Consider the following 18,692-nt stretch of genomic DNA (forward strand, 5'->3'; position numbering starts at 1 on the left):
TGAAATAAAACCATAAAGATTTTATACAATAGGCGAGTTTACTGAAAATTTGTTTATCACATTTGGGTTTTCTTTTTATTGCCCATTTTACTTAAATGTCTACAAATCTTCTTTTTTAATTCTTTCTGCCTCTTAATCCGCCGCCATTCTTCTTCCTCTTGTTGCTTTTTGTGCATTTTCAATCTTTCAGCTGTCGCTTCTTTCTGGACTTCTTTCTTTTTCTCATAATTTGTTTTTAACATTTTCATCACATTAGTAACTTTCTGCTCATACGGACTCTTCACTACAGCTATTCTTTCCTTCATTTTATTCTTAGGGTCATTACCAGATAATGTTGTTGTCTTCAGTTTAGGCTTAAATCTGTATGGTAAACCTTTCTGCAAAGTTTTTGGAATAGTTAGCGGCTTAAACACTTTAGCTTCTCTAATCACCTCTGTGTACATGGAATCAGTGTTGGCCTCATTCTGAATATTACGTTCCCTCTTTAATTGTCCTTTAGTCTTCATTCCTTGCCATGCATTCTTTTCACCTACAGGTAACAATAAATTAACAACAGGTGCATAAAATTTCGTGACATCTACTTTAAACCATGTTCGGCAGAATATAATATCACTCATAAGTATTTTATCCTCAAATGTAGCTCTGAATGCTCCCTCTGGTTTGTTCAATGCCTTTTTAATTTGACCTCTAATGCCTGATACTGTCTTTATTCTTGCGCCTTCGAATTTTGCCACTTCAAGTGTACTTGTAAACATATCTTTAATAAAAGCAGTTTTCTTATAAATTTTCAAAGGTGTTCCTACTAATTTTAATTTCTTTACAATTTGTGTTGATTTATTGATTTCATTGACACTGCCTGTGGCTGCAATTCTGAATCCTAGTTGCTTTATTTCGTTGGGATTATTATTTACAGTCTGTAAGGCAAGAAAGCCAGTGTTTTGTGGTGTAATTGGACCATAAAAATGCATATTGCATGTAACATGCTCTGGTGTATATTTCAAATATCTGCACTTCAAGTCATCCTCTATCTTTGAATAAATAGGTAGAGTTTGAAATCTTCTCCAACCTAAAGAAATGATCAATGGATCATTTGTTTTTAGAATCTTTTTGTACCATCTATGTTTTTTTACTTTGCAGGATACAAATCCTATATTTTGCTCTGCCATATTCAATGCTCCAATAAGAATAGGATAACTTGAATCAAAGTTTGTAACAAATTCTGATGACATATTTTTGAATAACATTCTTACATATAAACCAGGTCTAAAACCTTCAACCTCAATCCTCAGACCATTGTCCAAATTTTCAAAGACTGACTTGTTAAGTTCAGACTGCTTTAATGCTTCTGCCTTCAAGCTCTCATAATAAGAATGGTCACCTTTAATTCTATGATCATCTGGATTGTCATATTCAGCATCAAATTTTGCTTTTAGTTTAAGTTTTTTGTCAAGGATTTCTGACTTTGTAGGTTCTGCTTTCCTTTTTGTTCCAATCTCCACTTGAGGATCTTTAGATTCATCAGCAGTATGCTTCTCACCTGTTTCCAAGTCTTCAAAATCTCCATACAGATCTTCATCATCACCATCACTGGCATCATCTAACTTAAGTAACTCTGATGCATCCTCGTCGGCTGATCTCTTTCCAGTAACAAAACAATTCATCAAATACTGTTTGTTATTTTCACTTGACCAGTCTCTTACATTTGGTTTATCCAAACTATAAAAAAATGAACACTCATCTAAATCCAGCTTTTCTTTCTCTTTTTGTTTTTTCTTCTGTGTATGTGTTACTTTTTTGAACAAACCTCCAATTTCTTCTTCATCACTGTCACTGTTATCATCAGATTGTTCTTGTTTTTGTTTTGTTTTATTACCAATATCAAAATCCCCATATACAAGTTTCATTATATTTTTTGAAGTTCTCTGCCTTTCATAGTATGCATCTGTTGCTTTTTCACTTAATTTTTCTTTCCATTTTGTATCAAAATCTCCCTCATTCTCAAAATTTTCATTGGATACTTTCATATTATCATTTATAGTGTCTGAATCATCTGAATCATCATCCTGTTCTGAACCAGAATTATCTTCCCAAGGTAGTTTGGTTTTATCAAAAACATCTTTCTCACTTTGATCAATGCCACTATCATTATCAGACTCTTCTTCTCTTTCAGAACTTGATTCATCTGAACTGTCATCATCACTATTTGACTTAGTTTGAATTTTATTATGTTGCAAATACTCATCATCTTTCATCATTTCTGGATATATAACAGCTCCTCCACTAAACAGCTTAAACCCACTCTCCTGCATTTGTTCATCAACAGTCTCTTTAGTATCTACAACATTTTTGAGTAAAGCCTTCTTTTCATTTGTTTCTTCATCTTCATGTTTGTGTGAGTGAGAACCTTTCAATTCAATATAAACTGCATCTTTATCATAAACAATACCACCAACACCAGAGAATGGGGCATAAATCTGACGTTCTCTCTCCATCAGATGTCGTTTTTTTTCACTGCTTGGAAGAGGACATGGATCTGGTAGATAGGAAAGTTCACTGATTTTCATGTCTCCCACACCTAAAAATAGAAAAGTCTACATTACAACCTACAATATGATCACAATATTAGAAATAGGAGCTCTAAATTTCTAAATTCATATTAATAATATAACATTAATGATAAATAAACAAGGAATAAAGATTTTATTTTTATTTGTAATGGAACATGCTTGTTTTTAAACATAATTTCACCTATGGCAAGCTATATTATAGGTGAGCAGCTTGGGCTTAATATGTTTTTCTTAATAAAATACATTTAATTTAAAAAAAAATAGAAATCTTCTGTCTACCTGTGATGGGTTGCAAGCACTCAATTGATGTGAAACTATTAATGTTAAACATTATTTATAACATAAAATTAAATAATATTTAACTAATTAATTTAATTTAATAGTAGAGTTTTACTCCACTTATATTCTGCATATGACAGCATATTCAATAGTAAAAAAAAATTTACTGTAAACATGAATATGTTTACAGTTTTATTAGCGTGACAGAAATAAAATGTAGCCTAAATCCTTCTCCTTGTCAAATACTAAGTATTTACAAAATTTCATACTAGGCAATCCATTAACAGCAAGACTTTAAACATACTAATGTATTGGGGTTAAGTGTAAAGCACCATTTCTCTAAACCTAGCTCTTAAATTAAAATTTCAATTTGATATCACAGCGAAATCTTAATTATAAGGACCAATAGGAACTAAGTTTCTAAAAGATTTAATTCAAAATTATTATAACTTTAGTATATGATAGTCCATAAAATAGTAATTTCACAAAATTATTCCCAGTCATCATCATCATATCAGCTTTCAACTGTCCACTGCCAAACATAACCAGAGAGACTTTGTACAAAAGTCCATTACTTGGGTACATCTGTCCCAATCATGTTTCTACCGTGAAGCAGTTGTGTTTGCATGGCTGTGTTTCGGTTTGAAGGGTGGGATATGGTGTGAATTTACTGGGTACAGAGGAATAACACTTGAGTCCTCAGGAATGGCAACGCATTTGGCCTGTTATGTCCATAGTACTGTTCATGTCTATAGGCGACGGTTACCACTTTCCATCAGGTGGGCCGTCAGCTTGTTTGTCATTCTAAGTATAAAAAAAAGCCTTCGCCTAGGGGAGTTTTGCCAATAGTTGCCATATTTGGCATGTAGATTGGCAACCACAGTTAGGCTTTGGAGATGCTTTAAGAGGGACATTGCTGCCTATCCCTCGCCCACCTTTAGTCGCCTCTTACAACACCCACAGGAAAGGAAGGGGTGGCCTATTCTATGCCAGGACCATACGAGAATCATGCTTATTAGTATTAGTTCTGGTAAACTGGTTCAGCATTCTCAACAACAAACCAATGGCTCGCTACATGTTTTGGGGCACTGTAAGTGTAGTGAGCAATTTATAAATAAATAAATATAAACAATGATACATGTGAAGTAAAGGGTACAATAAAAAACATTATACCTGCTATATGAACCATAGATTCCTTCATCAATGGCACACCTCTAACATAACCATAGAGTACAACATCTCTATTTACTTTTGGGTCTTTTCTTATTGTCTCTTGACTTGTTATGTCCTCTAGCCGGTCTGCGAGCAGATATGCATGTGTGCTCCGCCAACTCAATGGTCTAAATTTCATCACAGAGATAAATCTAGCTAAATTTTTTATCTCATTCCTTAAATACTCTCCATGGACTATTCCCGACAAGTAGAACAACTTAGCACCAGGATACACTTCTGTCCAGAAACGGTGTTTTAGTGTTTTCTTAGTAGTTTTCAATGTTTTGGCATTTTTTATCATGTCAAGATGAGTCAGAACACCCATGATTTTAGGCATACCATGCACTTGACATATATTGAGGAACTCAAATATCTCCATTTCAAAACCGAAACTAGCGTCACATAATAATAGAACGAGATCAGCGCATTTTGCTATATCAATCATGGAGTTGATGTCGTTATTGCATTCTATGAGGGTCAGACGCCGTTTCTTCGATGTGACGATGGTTATAGGGCCGTTCGTGCTTGTTACGTTTGTTTTTATGAAACTCTTGATGAGATTATTGATGAGTGTTGTTTTGCCAACTCGCGGCGGTCCCACAATGGCCACGACTATCGGTGGCGATTCAACAGGTGTTTTGTCCACTTGTGGTATATGCTGCTTCTTGGCTATAACATCCTCTCGTCGTCTGAATTTCCTCTCAGCCCGCACGGCAGACTGGATAGCAAACGCTTTAGAATTTCGTTGCCTAGCGCTTAGGTTAGATTGGTCGACAGCATGTTTCTTTTTCTTCTTCTCTGCTTTACGACCAGCATGTTTTGCACGATGCGCTTTCTTCTTATCAAAAGCGCTCTCATCAGCCATAATTACTTCATTTGCGGTAATTTATTATAAACAAGAAATTAATGAAATAAACACCGACATGTGAATTATGAACATACAAGGAATAAGCTACTAGGGAAGGATAACGCGTTGACATTTGACATTTCATTATGACAGTCAATCAATGTGACATTGACATTTCACAAAAAATACTACTTATAGCTCAAGCAGGGTTACTATTTCATTTTCACCTATTGAAAAAAAATCAAACCTTTATCAAACCCTGAGAACAAAAATTCAAACCCACAGCGATTAGTTATACAAAATTCTATAATTAAAAATAATATCGTGTGTTACCCATCTACTGCGCAGGTTTATATCCAAGAAGTTATAATATTATTGTTGATAAAAAATATACAGTAACCTAAAAACCAAAGTAACTATCCTTAATCTATGATTAAGTATGTTCCTAAGTTGCCATATTTATACAATTACGAATAATTGTACTGGCAAGTAAGAAACAGCTGTCACAGTTGTGATCTTTCGTCTACGGAATCAATTTAGTTTCGATTCGCCTTGATTTTTGTACAAAAAAAGTTCTTTTATTCGGATGATGATAGCAAAAAACGTAGCTGTCGATCATAGCTCGCGTGTGGCTGACACAAAAGTGAATTAAATACCGCCACTAATATGACCACTTCAGAATTGGATAGCCGCAACATTGCAATTTCGATGTTAGTAATATCGATGCTTATTTACTAATTATAGAGCTAATATTACGTCGTGACTTCTTATAGACGCAATAGCTTTGTTTGTTTTATATTTTAACAATAGTCTACAGGGTTTGCTAGTGTAGATTTAGCACTACACGAAGGATAATAAGTCGAGTTGAGGGGTCAATGATCTATACAGATCGCAGTAGTTTTGATTGGGCACTGTATGCAGATCGAACACTATTAAACTATAGGCTTATCTTGCAATCATGACTGGTGTTTGCCCCGTAAACACAGACAAACATAGTTAAATTGCATCATACTTTATCTCACATTACATTGTCCATTATAATTCATTATATTTTAGATTAAATAATAAAATATTTACATTTATAGATTAAGAAATTTCTATGATGTGTCATGGTATGATATTTAGTGATCTATTAATTTCTGAATTAGGTAATAATATTGATATAATCAAGTTCTCTTTGTGGAATATAAATAAAAATTGTACATAAAACATACAAAATTTGCAGGAGAAAATCTGTGGAGAATCTAGTGATATCCTCACAGGATGCTATAGGACAAAGTATCAGCCAAGCTCTCACCTTCTCAGGAGTTATCACACAGCACAGCAACCAGATCTTACAAGAAAATAGGTGAGTTTATAATTATAAGTGCTACATAATTGAGTCCCTAATTCTTAATTTAAATTAGTGTTAGTAGAAATAAGATATTAAATATTGGTTACAATCTAGAACATCTAGACATGAGCCAAAACGAAAAAAAGAAAGAAAGTTTGTGTTTTAAATAAACTTTACCTGACTAAATGGAATTTATTCCTTATTTACATAAAGCTTTTCTACTCTATTGATCATTTAGGTTTATCTATTACACTTGTAAAGAATACATCCAAGTTGAGATTATAAGCAAAAACTGATTTATTTATCTTTTACCCTCATTACACCAAATATCAACTGTCATTAGACATCTCTAATAAATACATAACATACCTTTCTCTCATATTGATTGGTTTACAAAGCAATGATTCTATCTTACAAATCAATAGATACATAATAATATTTTAAAATTGACAATCACAATAATGAAATGCTAATTAGGTATTCCTATAATATCTGGCCATAAATCAGGCGGTGGAATCAATATGGGGGAATCCGGTGTCAATTCTGAATCTGAATCCTTCATGAGTTGACTGTCTAACTCAGATGGGCGACATGTCATGTCTGATGGTCTGGCCAAGATTTGGTCAGTATGGCGGCGATGTAACTCTCCATCTTCCGTTTTCACCCTGTAAGACGTTGGCCCCTCTATTGTTTCCACAGTGGCTCTGCGCCACTTTTCTCCTGGCCCATACATGTGTATCAGTACTGGTTGATTCACTGCAAAGGTACGGGTGGGCCGGTGCTGTGCCGCCACTTCACGTTGCTGGTCAGTACGGCTAGGCATCGAATCAGGGTGTAAGACTGACACTGCTGTTCTATATCTCCGCCCGTTGAGTAGTTCCGCTGGCGTTTTGTTAGTGGAACTATTAGGAACTGTCCTTAAATAATATAAAACTTTACACAATTTTTGTTGCCATTGTATATTCTGGCTTTCAAGTTTCTTCATTTTATTTTTAAATGTTTGAATTGCACGTTCTATCTGCCCATTCGTTTCTGGGTGGTAAGGTGGGGAATACAAATGTTTAATTCCATTCTTTTTTAAGAAATTATTGAATTCTTCCGAGGTAAATGCGCGTCCATTATCTGAAACTAGTATGTCAGGCAGTCCTTGTGAAGTAAAAATTTTCCTTAGCACCGTTATCACTGTCCCGCTATTCATCGTTGGTACTATTTCGGCTTCAAACCATTTGCTATAGCTATCTACTAGAACTAAAAATGTTTTCCCCTGGAAGGGTCCAGCAAAGTCCACATGTACACGACTCCAGGGTTTCTCTGAAACAATCCAAGATTGAGGGTCCTTTGGTGGTTTATTTCTTACTAATTGGCACTGTTGGCAGGCGGCTACAATATTCTCAATTTGACGATCCATGTCTACCCACCATACATAGCCTCTTGCATACGCTTTCGTCTGGACCATGCCCGCGTGTGGAGCATGTAACAACTTCAAAACCTTTTCCTGCAAGGATGCCGGTATTATTACTCTGTTACACCACAATAAACAGTCATTATTATGTGAAAGAGCTTCTCTTCTTGACCAATAAGCTTGTAAACTTGAATCTGTATTCTTGCGTGGCCAGCCGTGTAAAACATGGAACATTACTTTTTGCAGCACCATATCCTTTTTAGTTTCTTCAGCAATTTTGCCAGCATTTAGCTGCCACCCGCTCAACTGCTCTTCTAACAGAAGCAGATCACCAGACACTTCCTTCTTTACACTGGATGTATCCGTAGCGGTCCATCTGCTTAAAGCATCCGCGTTGCCAATTAGTTTCCCAGGTCTGTACTTTAGTTTATAGTCATAGCAAGCGAGTTTAAGTGACCAACGTAACATTCTAGGCGAAATCTGTTCAGGTATAGGCTTTGCAGGATTGAATAACCCTACCAGTGGCTTGTGATCTGTAACTATACAAAATTTACGACCTGCTAAAAATTCGTGAAATTTGGTCAATCCAAATATAATTGCTAGTGCCTCCTTATCAATTTGCCCGTATCGTCTCTCATGAGCTTGCAATGTGCGCGAGGCCATCATTACAGGTCTTTCAGATCCGTCTTTCATCACATGGGCAATAATCGCTCCTACTCCATATTCTGAAGAATCACAGATGAGAAGCAATTCTTTTTGTAAATCATATCCCACCAATGTGAGATCCGATGACAATAAACGTTTTGCCTCATTGAAAGCTTTCTGTTCTTTCTCTCCCCAGCTCCAGGGTCTCTTTGATTCTAATAGTCTATATAATGGCTCTAATATAGTGCTCTTATCAGGTAAAAATTTCTCATAGAAATTGTATAAGCCCAAAAAGGCTCGCAACGTCTCTTTGTTAGTTGGAGCCGGTTTTTCTTGAATTTCCTTTACCTTCGTAGGTGCCGGGTGGAGGCCTTCCGCATCAATCATGTGGCCTAAGAACGTAATGCTGTTCGCCGCAAAAACACACTTTTTTTCATTCAATCGAAATCCCATTTCTTGCAATTTACTTAGCACTTCTCTAAGTCTGTGATTGTGTTCTTCAATGGTGGATCCCGTTACCGCCACATCGTCCAATAAACAGGCGACGCCCTCCATACCTGCAAGCGCCGTTGACATCAGGCGTTGAAAAACAGCTGGCGCCGCATTGACACCGAACGGTAAACGGTTCATTCTCATTAAACCAATTGGAGTGTTGAGTGTTAACAGCATTGCAGTCGCATCATCAACTTTTAGCTGTGTATACGCTTGCTTTAAATCTAATTTACTGAATATTCTACCCCCACTCAACCTTACAAACGCTTCATTTGCTGTTGGAAGGGGGTACGTGTCTGTATCTATCGCGGTGTTTACTGTCACACGATAATCGCCACACATCCGTATTGTCCCGTCATCTTTCATCACTGGTGTCAATGGTGTTGCCCACTTCGAATATCGAATAGGTGTTAGCACGCCCTCTATTACCATCTTATTCAGTTCTTCAATCACTTTCTGTTTGAGTGGGTATGGTACCGCGCGAGCCTTTAAGAAACGCGGCGTGGCGTCTTTCCGTAAGTGTAACGATACTTTAGGGCCCTTGTACTCCCCCAATCCTTCTTTAAATAATTCAGGAAATTCCCTTTTATAAAGTATTATATCCTCTTCCGACCAGCACAAACCAGACACTTGAAGTCCTAGTGTTTGGAACCAATTCCTGCCTAACAGATTTGGACCATTTCCTGACACTACTACAAGTTCACACTGTGCTTCCTTGTTCGCTAATATAACCCGCACATTTGCTACTCCCAACACTTTTATTGGGTCTCTAGTCCACGTCACCAACTTCAAAGTAGTGGCTCTTAACGGTGGAGGTGTCGACCAGAGCTTCTTATATGTCTCCTCCGACATAATGGTCCGTGATGCCCCCGAGTCTACTTCCATTAATAATTTTACACCGTCTATTATGACCTCTGCCGTTATTGGTGGTGTATAATTATCAGTACAAACATAGATCCCCATCATTTCCTCTACTGCCGTATCACCACTTCTGCTACATTCCCCCGTCTCGTTAACCTGGTGCATGCGGCCCAGTTTTTTATCACATGCCGCCGCGATGTGTCCAAACTTCTTACAATAGAAACATTTTGCTTTCCAAAATGGACAACGTTCGCCTGACTTATGACCGCGTGTACACCGTCGACATTCATTAGATTTTACAATGCCAATGTCCATAGGTTCACAATCGGTGACGTTTAACGGAGTTTGCTTTGATTCGCTAGACGTACTGGCAGGGTACAAATCAGGGAATGTCACTTGATAGTCCAGACATGTTTGTAGTGCAACTTCATAAGTTATTTTCTTCTTTTTCAATAAGTCGCGTCGTAAGCGATCATCCCGCACCCCCAGCACTAGTCGGTCTCTCAACTGGCGTTCCAAGTCTATAAAATTGCACTTAGCTCCGAGCTGGCTGATGGCCGCCACATAGTCCTGTACACTTTCTCCCTGTAACTGTTGTCGTTTGTGAAATTTTCCCGCCTGTAGAATTTCGTTAACTTCTGGTTCGAAAAACCTATCTAGAACCCTCAAAATTTCCACTAAAGGTACTTCTGTAGGCCTTTTTGGAACTAAAAGCGATGCAATTAATGCAAAAGTGTCTTTTCCACATTGAGAAAGGAACAGTGATCGGCCCCTATTGAGGTTATCCTCACCGACGCCCGCCGCGTCGAGCGCGCACATTAACTGTTCCTTATAATCACACCACTTATCAGTCTTTGGGTTGAATTGTCCAGGAAACACAATATTTGAAACAGTTGCTGCCATTTTCACAATAAACAATTTTTATTTACTTCGTCGCCAATAAAGAATACATCCAAGTTGAGATTATAAGCAAAAACTGATTTATTTATCTTTTACCCTCATTACACCAAATATCAACTGTCATTAGACATCTCTAATAAATACATAACAACTTGGAAATTGAGCACTGAACTATTCTACAAATTAAGGAATTAAACTATTTTTCTTAAAGAAACATGAGACTAAAACACTTGAGCCTTCCGAAAGGCTGATCTAACAGGTGGATGTGGCATGTATTACAAATAATATTTAATATTTGAGTTAAAGTCAAATTTCTTGTCATTCTTCAACCAATATTGAATGGGAAAAAGTTCAATTTCACTGATGGAATACTTCCTTAAAAAAATGCTAATATTATCGATTTTATATTTGGAATAATCATATCCTTTGTTTGTTACATTAGGAACGCATTAAAAAAAGGTTATATAAATATATGAATATATGTGAACATTTTATTTGAATGCTGGACTATTTTTCTTGTAGGTTATTTTTTTTAAGTAGATGAAAATGACTATAGGATATCTTTGTCCATCATTTTTAACACGGTGGTGAGAATGATTTAATGTTATTTGTTATTAATCAACCTTGGATATATTTCATGGAAATATCTGTTTATTTATTACCTCTATAGTTTATGTGATTGCATACAATGTAAGGTTTAAATATGAAACCTATAGCTTGTATGTTTATATATAATTTATTCCGGTAATCGAGATAAAACTTGCACCATTTTTTTGTGTTAATACTTACTAAGTTTAAAATGTTATTGAAATTTATTCTACTATTTTTTGATGCCACAAACTAACAAGCTGTCCACTAACTGCCTGCAATATTTTTAAAGTTAGCACTATGTTTAGTTAAAATTTGGTTCTTTAGTTCTATTCTATCCATCCCTTATATGAATATAGATAGATGTATACAGCAATAACTGTTACTGTCTAATTGTAAGCTTGGCTCAACATGTAGTGTAGAGAACTTAATTGGCTTTACAATATTAATAAACCAAGTATTGTAAAATAATACTCATATTTGTTTGTGATTTTATGAACAAGTGAATTGTTAAACATTATTGAGTATAATGTCTTACTGTCTGTCCATAAGTCTTGGTGTAATGATAAATTGTCCTATCTGACATAAATGTCTTTTTTCTTATATATAACAATGGAATGTTAACTGTATGTGAGCTATTTTTAAATTTATAATGATGGTCAGGCCAGATATCCCATTATAACAAGTTTCCTAGGAATTAATGGCAGTAGATTCCAGCGAGACACTATGGGGATTGATTTAACAATATATTATATATATTGCAATAGACTGCTGTGTGGCAATAGATTGCCGTGTGGTCCCAGCATAGAATAGGCTATCTTTTCCTTTCCTGTGGGTGTTATAACAATCAACTAAGGGAGGATGAGGGATGGGCAGCAGTGTCCCTTTTAAAATATCTCTAAAGCCTAACTGCGATTGTCAACCTGCCTGCCATGTGTGGCAACTATTGGCAAACCCCCCAAGGGGTAGGTTTATGTTTAACAATGGACAGTTAAAGGCTGATATGATGATGATGATTGCAGTAGAACTCATCATCATCATCTCAGCCATAATCTGTCCACTGCGAAATATAGGCCTCCCCCATAGACTGCCATAAGGTACTGGCCTAAACCACCTACAGGTACATTATAATAGGACTACAAATTTTTATTACAAACAGTTCCTTCCTCTTGAAATAAACAGGTTTTTTTTTGCTTTTATTTGGTTTTTTTTTGCTTTTATTTGGTTTTTTTTCTTTTATTTGTTTTTTTTTTCTTTATTTGATTTTTTTTCGCTTTTATTTGTTTTTTTTTTTTCTTTTATTTGTTTTTTTTTTCGCTTTTATTTGTTTTTTTTTTTACGAATCACCTGACGTAGGGCTGAGTCTCAACAGATCGCAGCACAACGCTACTCTACCGAGCACAATACCCCGAAATAAACAGGTTTTAATTATGACAGTTTAGTCCTGTTAAAGTGGTGAGGGCCCCATGAGGCCTGTGAAGATCCCAGGAAGCGTCTGTGCTTCTGGGCGGAGCTGGGCTGGCTGTACTAGCCACGACTCATACGCACAACGGCCCAAATGAGAGGCTAAGCGCGGAAAAAAGAATCCAATTTACATTACAGCCCTGTTAACCCTTAAATACCTGAAGTTTCAAATTTGATACCGGGCTTATAAATCACATTGGGCGCCTACAAACGATTTTATTTTAATATTTAACTGTTTACTTGTTACCAAATGTCTTTTTTTTTTTTTTAATATATAAAAATATCGTTTTGATTTTTTTTACTATTTTTCCCCATTAGTAAACACAGTAAAGGGTACACTTATATATATTTTTAATTTGATTTAAAAAATCAGGCTTTTAAGGGTTAAAGTTTTTAGATTAAAATCCAATGTAAATATTTAACACTAGATATCCGGCCCGGCTTTACGCTGGTACCACAGCCTATGTTATACTCGTATATATATATATATATATATATTTCCAATGCATCACTCACTTCTTAGTTACACAAAAGAAGGAGTAACTTTACCTAGATTCATTCAACAACGTAACCTTGGTTGCCATTGTAGCAACTGAAATAAAATGCGTGTTTATAATTCTAAATCAATCTTTATCAAATATCAATTATAACATCCACGCTTTGTTCGTATTATTATTCTTATCTCTTATCATTGCGTATCAAAGTGGTTTGATGTGAACAGTGTGCCAAAAGACAGTGTGACATTAGTGACAAAAAAAAAAAATAATTAAAAAAAGATACCAAACTATGGCCAGTTTCATAGAGACCAGCCAACAAAACTTTTTGGTGTATTTCACACAGTGGAAGTCAACGTGTAAGGTTGAAATTAAAAGGTATGTTGATAGTGTTTTAATGTTTTACCAGAGGGAGACTTTGTACAAAAGTCGTTTGCTTTGGTACCTCTGTCCCATTCGTGTTTCAACCGTAAAGCAGTTGTGTTTTCATAACTGTGTTTCGGTTTGAAGAGTGGGATATGGCGTGAATTTACAGGGTACAGAGGAATAACAACTGATTCCTCAGGAATGGCAACGCATGGGGGGTATCATGGACGAAACAGTATACTCTGTTATGTCCACGGTACTGCTCGTGTCTATAGGTGACGGTTACCACTTTCCATCAGGTGGGCCGTCAGCTTGTTTGCCATTCTAAGTTGCATAAAAAAATGTAATATTGTTATTTCATTACTCGTTTCTAGTCGTTATCGTAATTTTATTATTACAAACATCTGTTTAATAAATTAGGACTGTGTTCTAGTTATTAATCGTCAATACATAGTATAAAACAAAGTCGCTTCACGTCTGTCTGTCCCTATGTATGCTTAGATCTTTAAAACTACGCCCCGGATTTTGATGCAGTTTCTTAAATAGATAGAATGATTCAAGAGGAAGGTTTATATTTATAATACATGCATAGTATATTAAAGAAACGCGGATCATTTTAGAGGTTTCAAATGTGATGTCATAAATAAACACATTTTTTGCGTTTACATTGCAAACGCTGGCTGTACTGTGGCTTAGCAGAGAGAGGCTTCGTTTGAAAGTCTTCTATTCTGTTCCACTCACGCCATCAAGCAACTGTGTTTCGGTTTGGTTTCGATTCCCACAACAAAAACAGCTATAGCACTGTAGTAAATTTATCTAATATTAGTAATTCGGCCCGGCTTTGTACGGGTAGATAAAATTTTCTAAAATATTTTATAACATGACCTATATTTCAAAACATACGTACAATAAATGCGCAGCGCCATCTAGTTACAAACTAAGTAGAGAGTTTATACTATCGGTAGTAGACAATTGATAGATTTTTTTTAATACATATAAAAAACATATAGAGAAAACACCTAAGCCAGGGGGTAAAGGGATTGTTACCAATGGAGTTTGACAGCCCCATTGCTAGCAATATGCCCTATTAGGTCGACCTTCACGTGGTTCCCCTTTGAAACCATCGTGAACAATTCTTGTTGAATTCGTCACAATGGGCTAACTAATCTGCTTCATCCTCACCTATCATCCTTCACTGGTGCCCCGCCGATGTATACCGATAGCGCGGGTGGGGTTACTATTCCATTATCACCCATTAAAAAAATACCTAAACCAATATAAACAAACATACTCGAATACAAATGTTTGTATTATACGGGAACCGAACCCCTGACGCGAGCATTGAAAGATAACGCGATAAACCGCTACACTACCGAGCAACCAAGGTCGGAATAATGATAGGTATATTAGTGTCGGCTAGGTACTTTATCTACGTTAGCAGTAATTGCTAACGGAACAAGGTTTTACAGTCAAAAACAACGCAGTTACCAGCGATATTGTTGTATTTACCTCTTCGCATAAAATAGATACCAAATGCCAGATTTAAATCATTAGATCTAAATCATTTAGATTAAGCCGTATAAATTAAAAATTAAATTAATTAAAGACACAGCGTCCCTTTTAAAACATGACCAAATATACGATTGCCAGCTCGTTTGCCAAGCGTGGCAACTTTTTTTTTTTTATATACAACTTAGAATGCCAAACAAGCTAAGGGCCCACCTGATGGAAAGTGGTAACCGTCGCCTATAGACATGAGCAGTACCATGGACATAACAGAGTATACAGTTTCGCCCATGATACTCCCATGCGTTGCCATTCCTATCAAACCATCCCTTATGGGTGAAGCTTATGTTCAGCAGTGGATAGTAGAATGCTGATGTGATGATACGGGCTGATGATACGTTGGACAAATGCTATATTATTAAGTCCTTTTGTAATACTGTATTCCATAAATAAATTATCATACCAGAGGGAGACTGTACAAAAGTCGTTTGCTTGGCCACCTCTGTCCCATTCGCGTTTCTACCGTGAAGCAGTTGTGTTTGCATGGCTATGTTTCGGTTTGAAGGGTGGGATATGGCAGTGAATTTACAGTGTACAGAGGAGTAATACCTGAGTCCTCAGGAATGGCAACGCATGGGAGGATACATTATGGTTTTCTTTGCAACTTAGAATGGCAAACAAGCTGACGGCCCATCTGATGGAAAGTGGTAACTTTGTGTTTCAACCGTGAAGTTTGTAGGGTGGGATATGGCATGAATTTACAGGTTACAGAGGAATAACACCTGAGTCGTCAGAAATGGCAAGGCATGGGGTATCATGGGCGAAACAGTATACTCTGTTATGTCCATGGTACTGCTCATGTCTATAGGTGACGGTTACCACTTTCAATCAGGTGGGCCGTCAGCTTGTTTGCCATTCTAAATTGCATAAAAAAGACGATTTAGTCGGAATTTTATTACCACATCGGATACCTTTTTCTAGCTACACTAGTATATAGCCGCGGTTTACAGCTAGTTCTAAAAATTTAAGATTGTGATTCAGAAATAAAAACTGTGTTAAATGTGGCAAAACCAGTTATTTTTATTTGAAAACCAAAACTACGGAACCGATTTTGATAAAATTTCTATGACACCTATTTGTATGTATATCTTTTCATATAAAAAAAAATTCAAATCGTTTGATACTGACGGAGTTATGAGGTAATAAATATGAATAAAATAAACAATGTTTATGTATTATATGCGTATTTCTTATGTATTATGTATAATTATTTCAGTATGTTATTATAATTGTTTTACATATTGTTCACCACATCTGCCCTTCATACGCTTTCTGTTTTTACCTAATGGTTAGCTGGTGGTGGGAAAGGATTGGGGAGGTTGGTCCCCATCGCTACCAATATACCTTATCAGGACGACCTCCACGCGGTTCCCCCTAGAAACTATCGCGACTTATTTATCGTTAAATTCGTCACGATGAGCTCAGTGACCTGCCTTTTCATTCTTACCAATCTTCCCTCACTGGTAGCCCAGTAGTCCTTCATCGCCAGTGTATACTGATAGCGCAGGCGGGGTTACCATTTCATTACCAGAGGGAGACTTTGTACAAAAGTCGATTGCTTGGGTACTTCTCTCCTATTCGTGTTTCAACCGTGAAGCAGCTGTATTTGCATGGCTGTGTTTCGGTCTAAAGGGTGGGATATGGCGTGAATTTACTGGGTACAAAGGAATAACACTTGAGTCCTCAGGAATGGCAACGCATGGGGGATATCATGGGCGAATCAGTATACTCTGTTATGTCCATGGTACTGCTCATGTCTATAGGCGACGGTTACCACTTTCCATCAGGAGGGCCGTCAGCTTGTTTGCCATTCTAAGTTGTATAAAAAAAATATCATCAATAAAAAAAAAATGGTTAGCTGGTAAATAATGTCATATGGCATTAAGCTCGCCACTTGTACAAAGTTTTATTGTGCAATAAATAATAATAATAAATAAAAATAATACAACCAAATTGTGAACACACTCTTTGAAGTCGGTTAAAAAATTTAACATTGAACGTTTATTTTTTGTCATGAAATGAAATCGTAGTTTAAATAATCGTAGACAATAGGCAATCTTTTGCACTGTCGTTGAAGCATAGCAACCGCGTTACCACCACCACCGCCGTCATCGCTGGCCGAGTGAATGCCAGTGTCAGAATGTCGTAATTAGATTTTTCGCCACTTGCAGCCAGTTACCTCGGCGTTTGACTGTTACCATCACAGTTCATTGTTACACTCGATAAGTGATTATGCACTATGGTACAAAACAAATACAGGGCGACAATGTGAGTGTTACCGTCATTGTGAGTCATCTTCTCGACTAGTTTAGGGGTAGACAGGGTTATTGTTAAGTTTCGTAAGTAAATCATTCTTTTTAATCTAATTGTTTTAGTGTATTATTGTTGACAAAGCTCCACTAGTTATGGGATTAATCCATTGTTAACCCTCCTTTGCGTAATGGTGGAAATTTCCATCATAACATTAAATGCCCAAAATATATATAAAAGAACAAGTTCACTTTAAATTGATCGTGTCTGGATACCTTTTGAATGTTCATCGCAGAAAAAAGAACATAGCTGTCAATTTTATTTTCTTAACCATTTTTCCTTTAATTTTGAACCTTGATTTATTTCACCAATAAAAAAAAATCATGCAAAGAAGGGTTAAAATGGTAAACGTGTTTGTTCTTGGTGGATCGTGTACGAGCTTTTAAATATTTAAGAAACTATCAGGTCGACATCCACCTGTTCCCCCTTGGAAACCATTGTGATTAATTCCTGGTGAATTGGGTTAAATGTTCTGACTTCATCTTTACCTATGATCCGTTACTGGTACCCTGCTAACGTAAACCCATAGCGTGGTTAGCGTTTCATTTTCATTAACAAAATAATGAATTATAATTATTAAAAATTATATTTCTGTATATAAATTTGTGAATCTAAATATTTTCCCCATAGAATCATAAGAGGTTTGTTGGAATCGAAGCATTTGGCGTTCCATTGTTTCTGCCTACCCTAATGGGAGACAGGCGTGACAGATATGTATGTATGTATGTAGAATTATAAGCAGAAAAACAATGAAAAATATTTTTGAATTATGCAATTTTTACTGACTAGAACAATCCCTAAAAACTTGCATACATTTCGATTACACTCAGTGGTTGTGTAAATTTTAGCAGTTATATAAACAACTTGATATTTACAGCTTTTACATACGTACGGTAATTGACAGGCATAACTAGGTTTTGGCAACGAGTTAATTTTACAAAGTTGCATAGGTATTTATAGGTTATGTACAAAGAGTGAGTTGTTTAGAAACAAACACCGGGAGAATCTAACACCAACTGATCTTATCGACTTTATTACTCGTAATATGAAACTGGGATTTTTTTTATACAACTTAAAATGGCATACAAGCTGACGGCCCACCTGATGGAAAGTGGTAACCGTCGCCTATAGACATGAGCAGTACCATGGACATAACAGAGTATACTGTTTCGCCCATGATACCCCCCATGCGTTGCCATTCCTGAGGACTCAGGTGTTATTCCTCTGTACCCAGTAAATTCACGCCATATCCCATCCTTCAAACCGAAACACAGCCATGCAAACACAACTGCTTCACGGTAGAAACACGAATGGGGCAGAGGTACCCAAGCAATCGACTTTTGTACAAAGTCTCCCTCTGGTAAAT

At 36.4% G+C, this 18,692-nt stretch overlaps 2 protein-coding genes across 9 annotated transcripts in view; one reads left to right on the forward strand and one right to left on the reverse strand.

Annotated features, from left to right (window-relative positions):
* Positions 1-19: 19 nt before the first annotated feature.
* On the reverse strand, positions 20-5,087 carry LOC113509589 (ribosome biogenesis protein BMS1 homolog). The gene is made up of 2 exons (XM_026892939.3): positions 4,020-5,087; positions 20-2,575 (listed from the first exon to the last, which is right to left on the reverse strand). Exons 1-2 carry the CDS (start codon positions 4,921-4,923, stop codon positions 57-59), a joined length of 3,423 nt encoding a protein of 1,140 aa, XP_026748740.2. The 5' UTR covers positions 4,924-5,087; the 3' UTR covers positions 20-56.
* A 311-nt stretch (positions 5,088-5,398) lies between these two features.
* Positions 5,399-18,692, forward strand: part of LOC113522300 (protein Aster-B-like) — a 56,072-nt gene continuing 42,778 nt past the window's right edge. For 5 of the 8 annotated variants that reach the window (XM_052898808.1, XM_052898810.1, XM_052898811.1 and 2 more), the window contains exons 1-2: positions 5,399-5,615; positions 6,131-6,253. In XM_052898808.1, the coding sequence (XP_052754768.1) occupies positions 5,572-5,615; positions 6,131-6,253 (167 nt within the window). In that variant the 5' untranslated portion in view covers positions 5,399-5,571. Of the gene's footprint in view, positions 5,616-6,130; positions 6,254-13,266; positions 13,463-18,692 lie in introns of those variants that run through there. The other 3 variants (XM_052898812.1, XM_052898815.1, XM_052898813.1) reach the window with 2 other exon arrangements.

This window comes from Galleria mellonella, unplaced genomic scaffold, assembly GCF_026898425.1.
Source record: "Galleria mellonella isolate WM207_F2 unplaced genomic scaffold, CSIRO_AGI_GalMel_v1 utg54, whole genome shotgun sequence".
Taxonomy (NCBI): domain Eukaryota; kingdom Metazoa; phylum Arthropoda; class Insecta; order Lepidoptera; family Pyralidae; genus Galleria; species Galleria mellonella.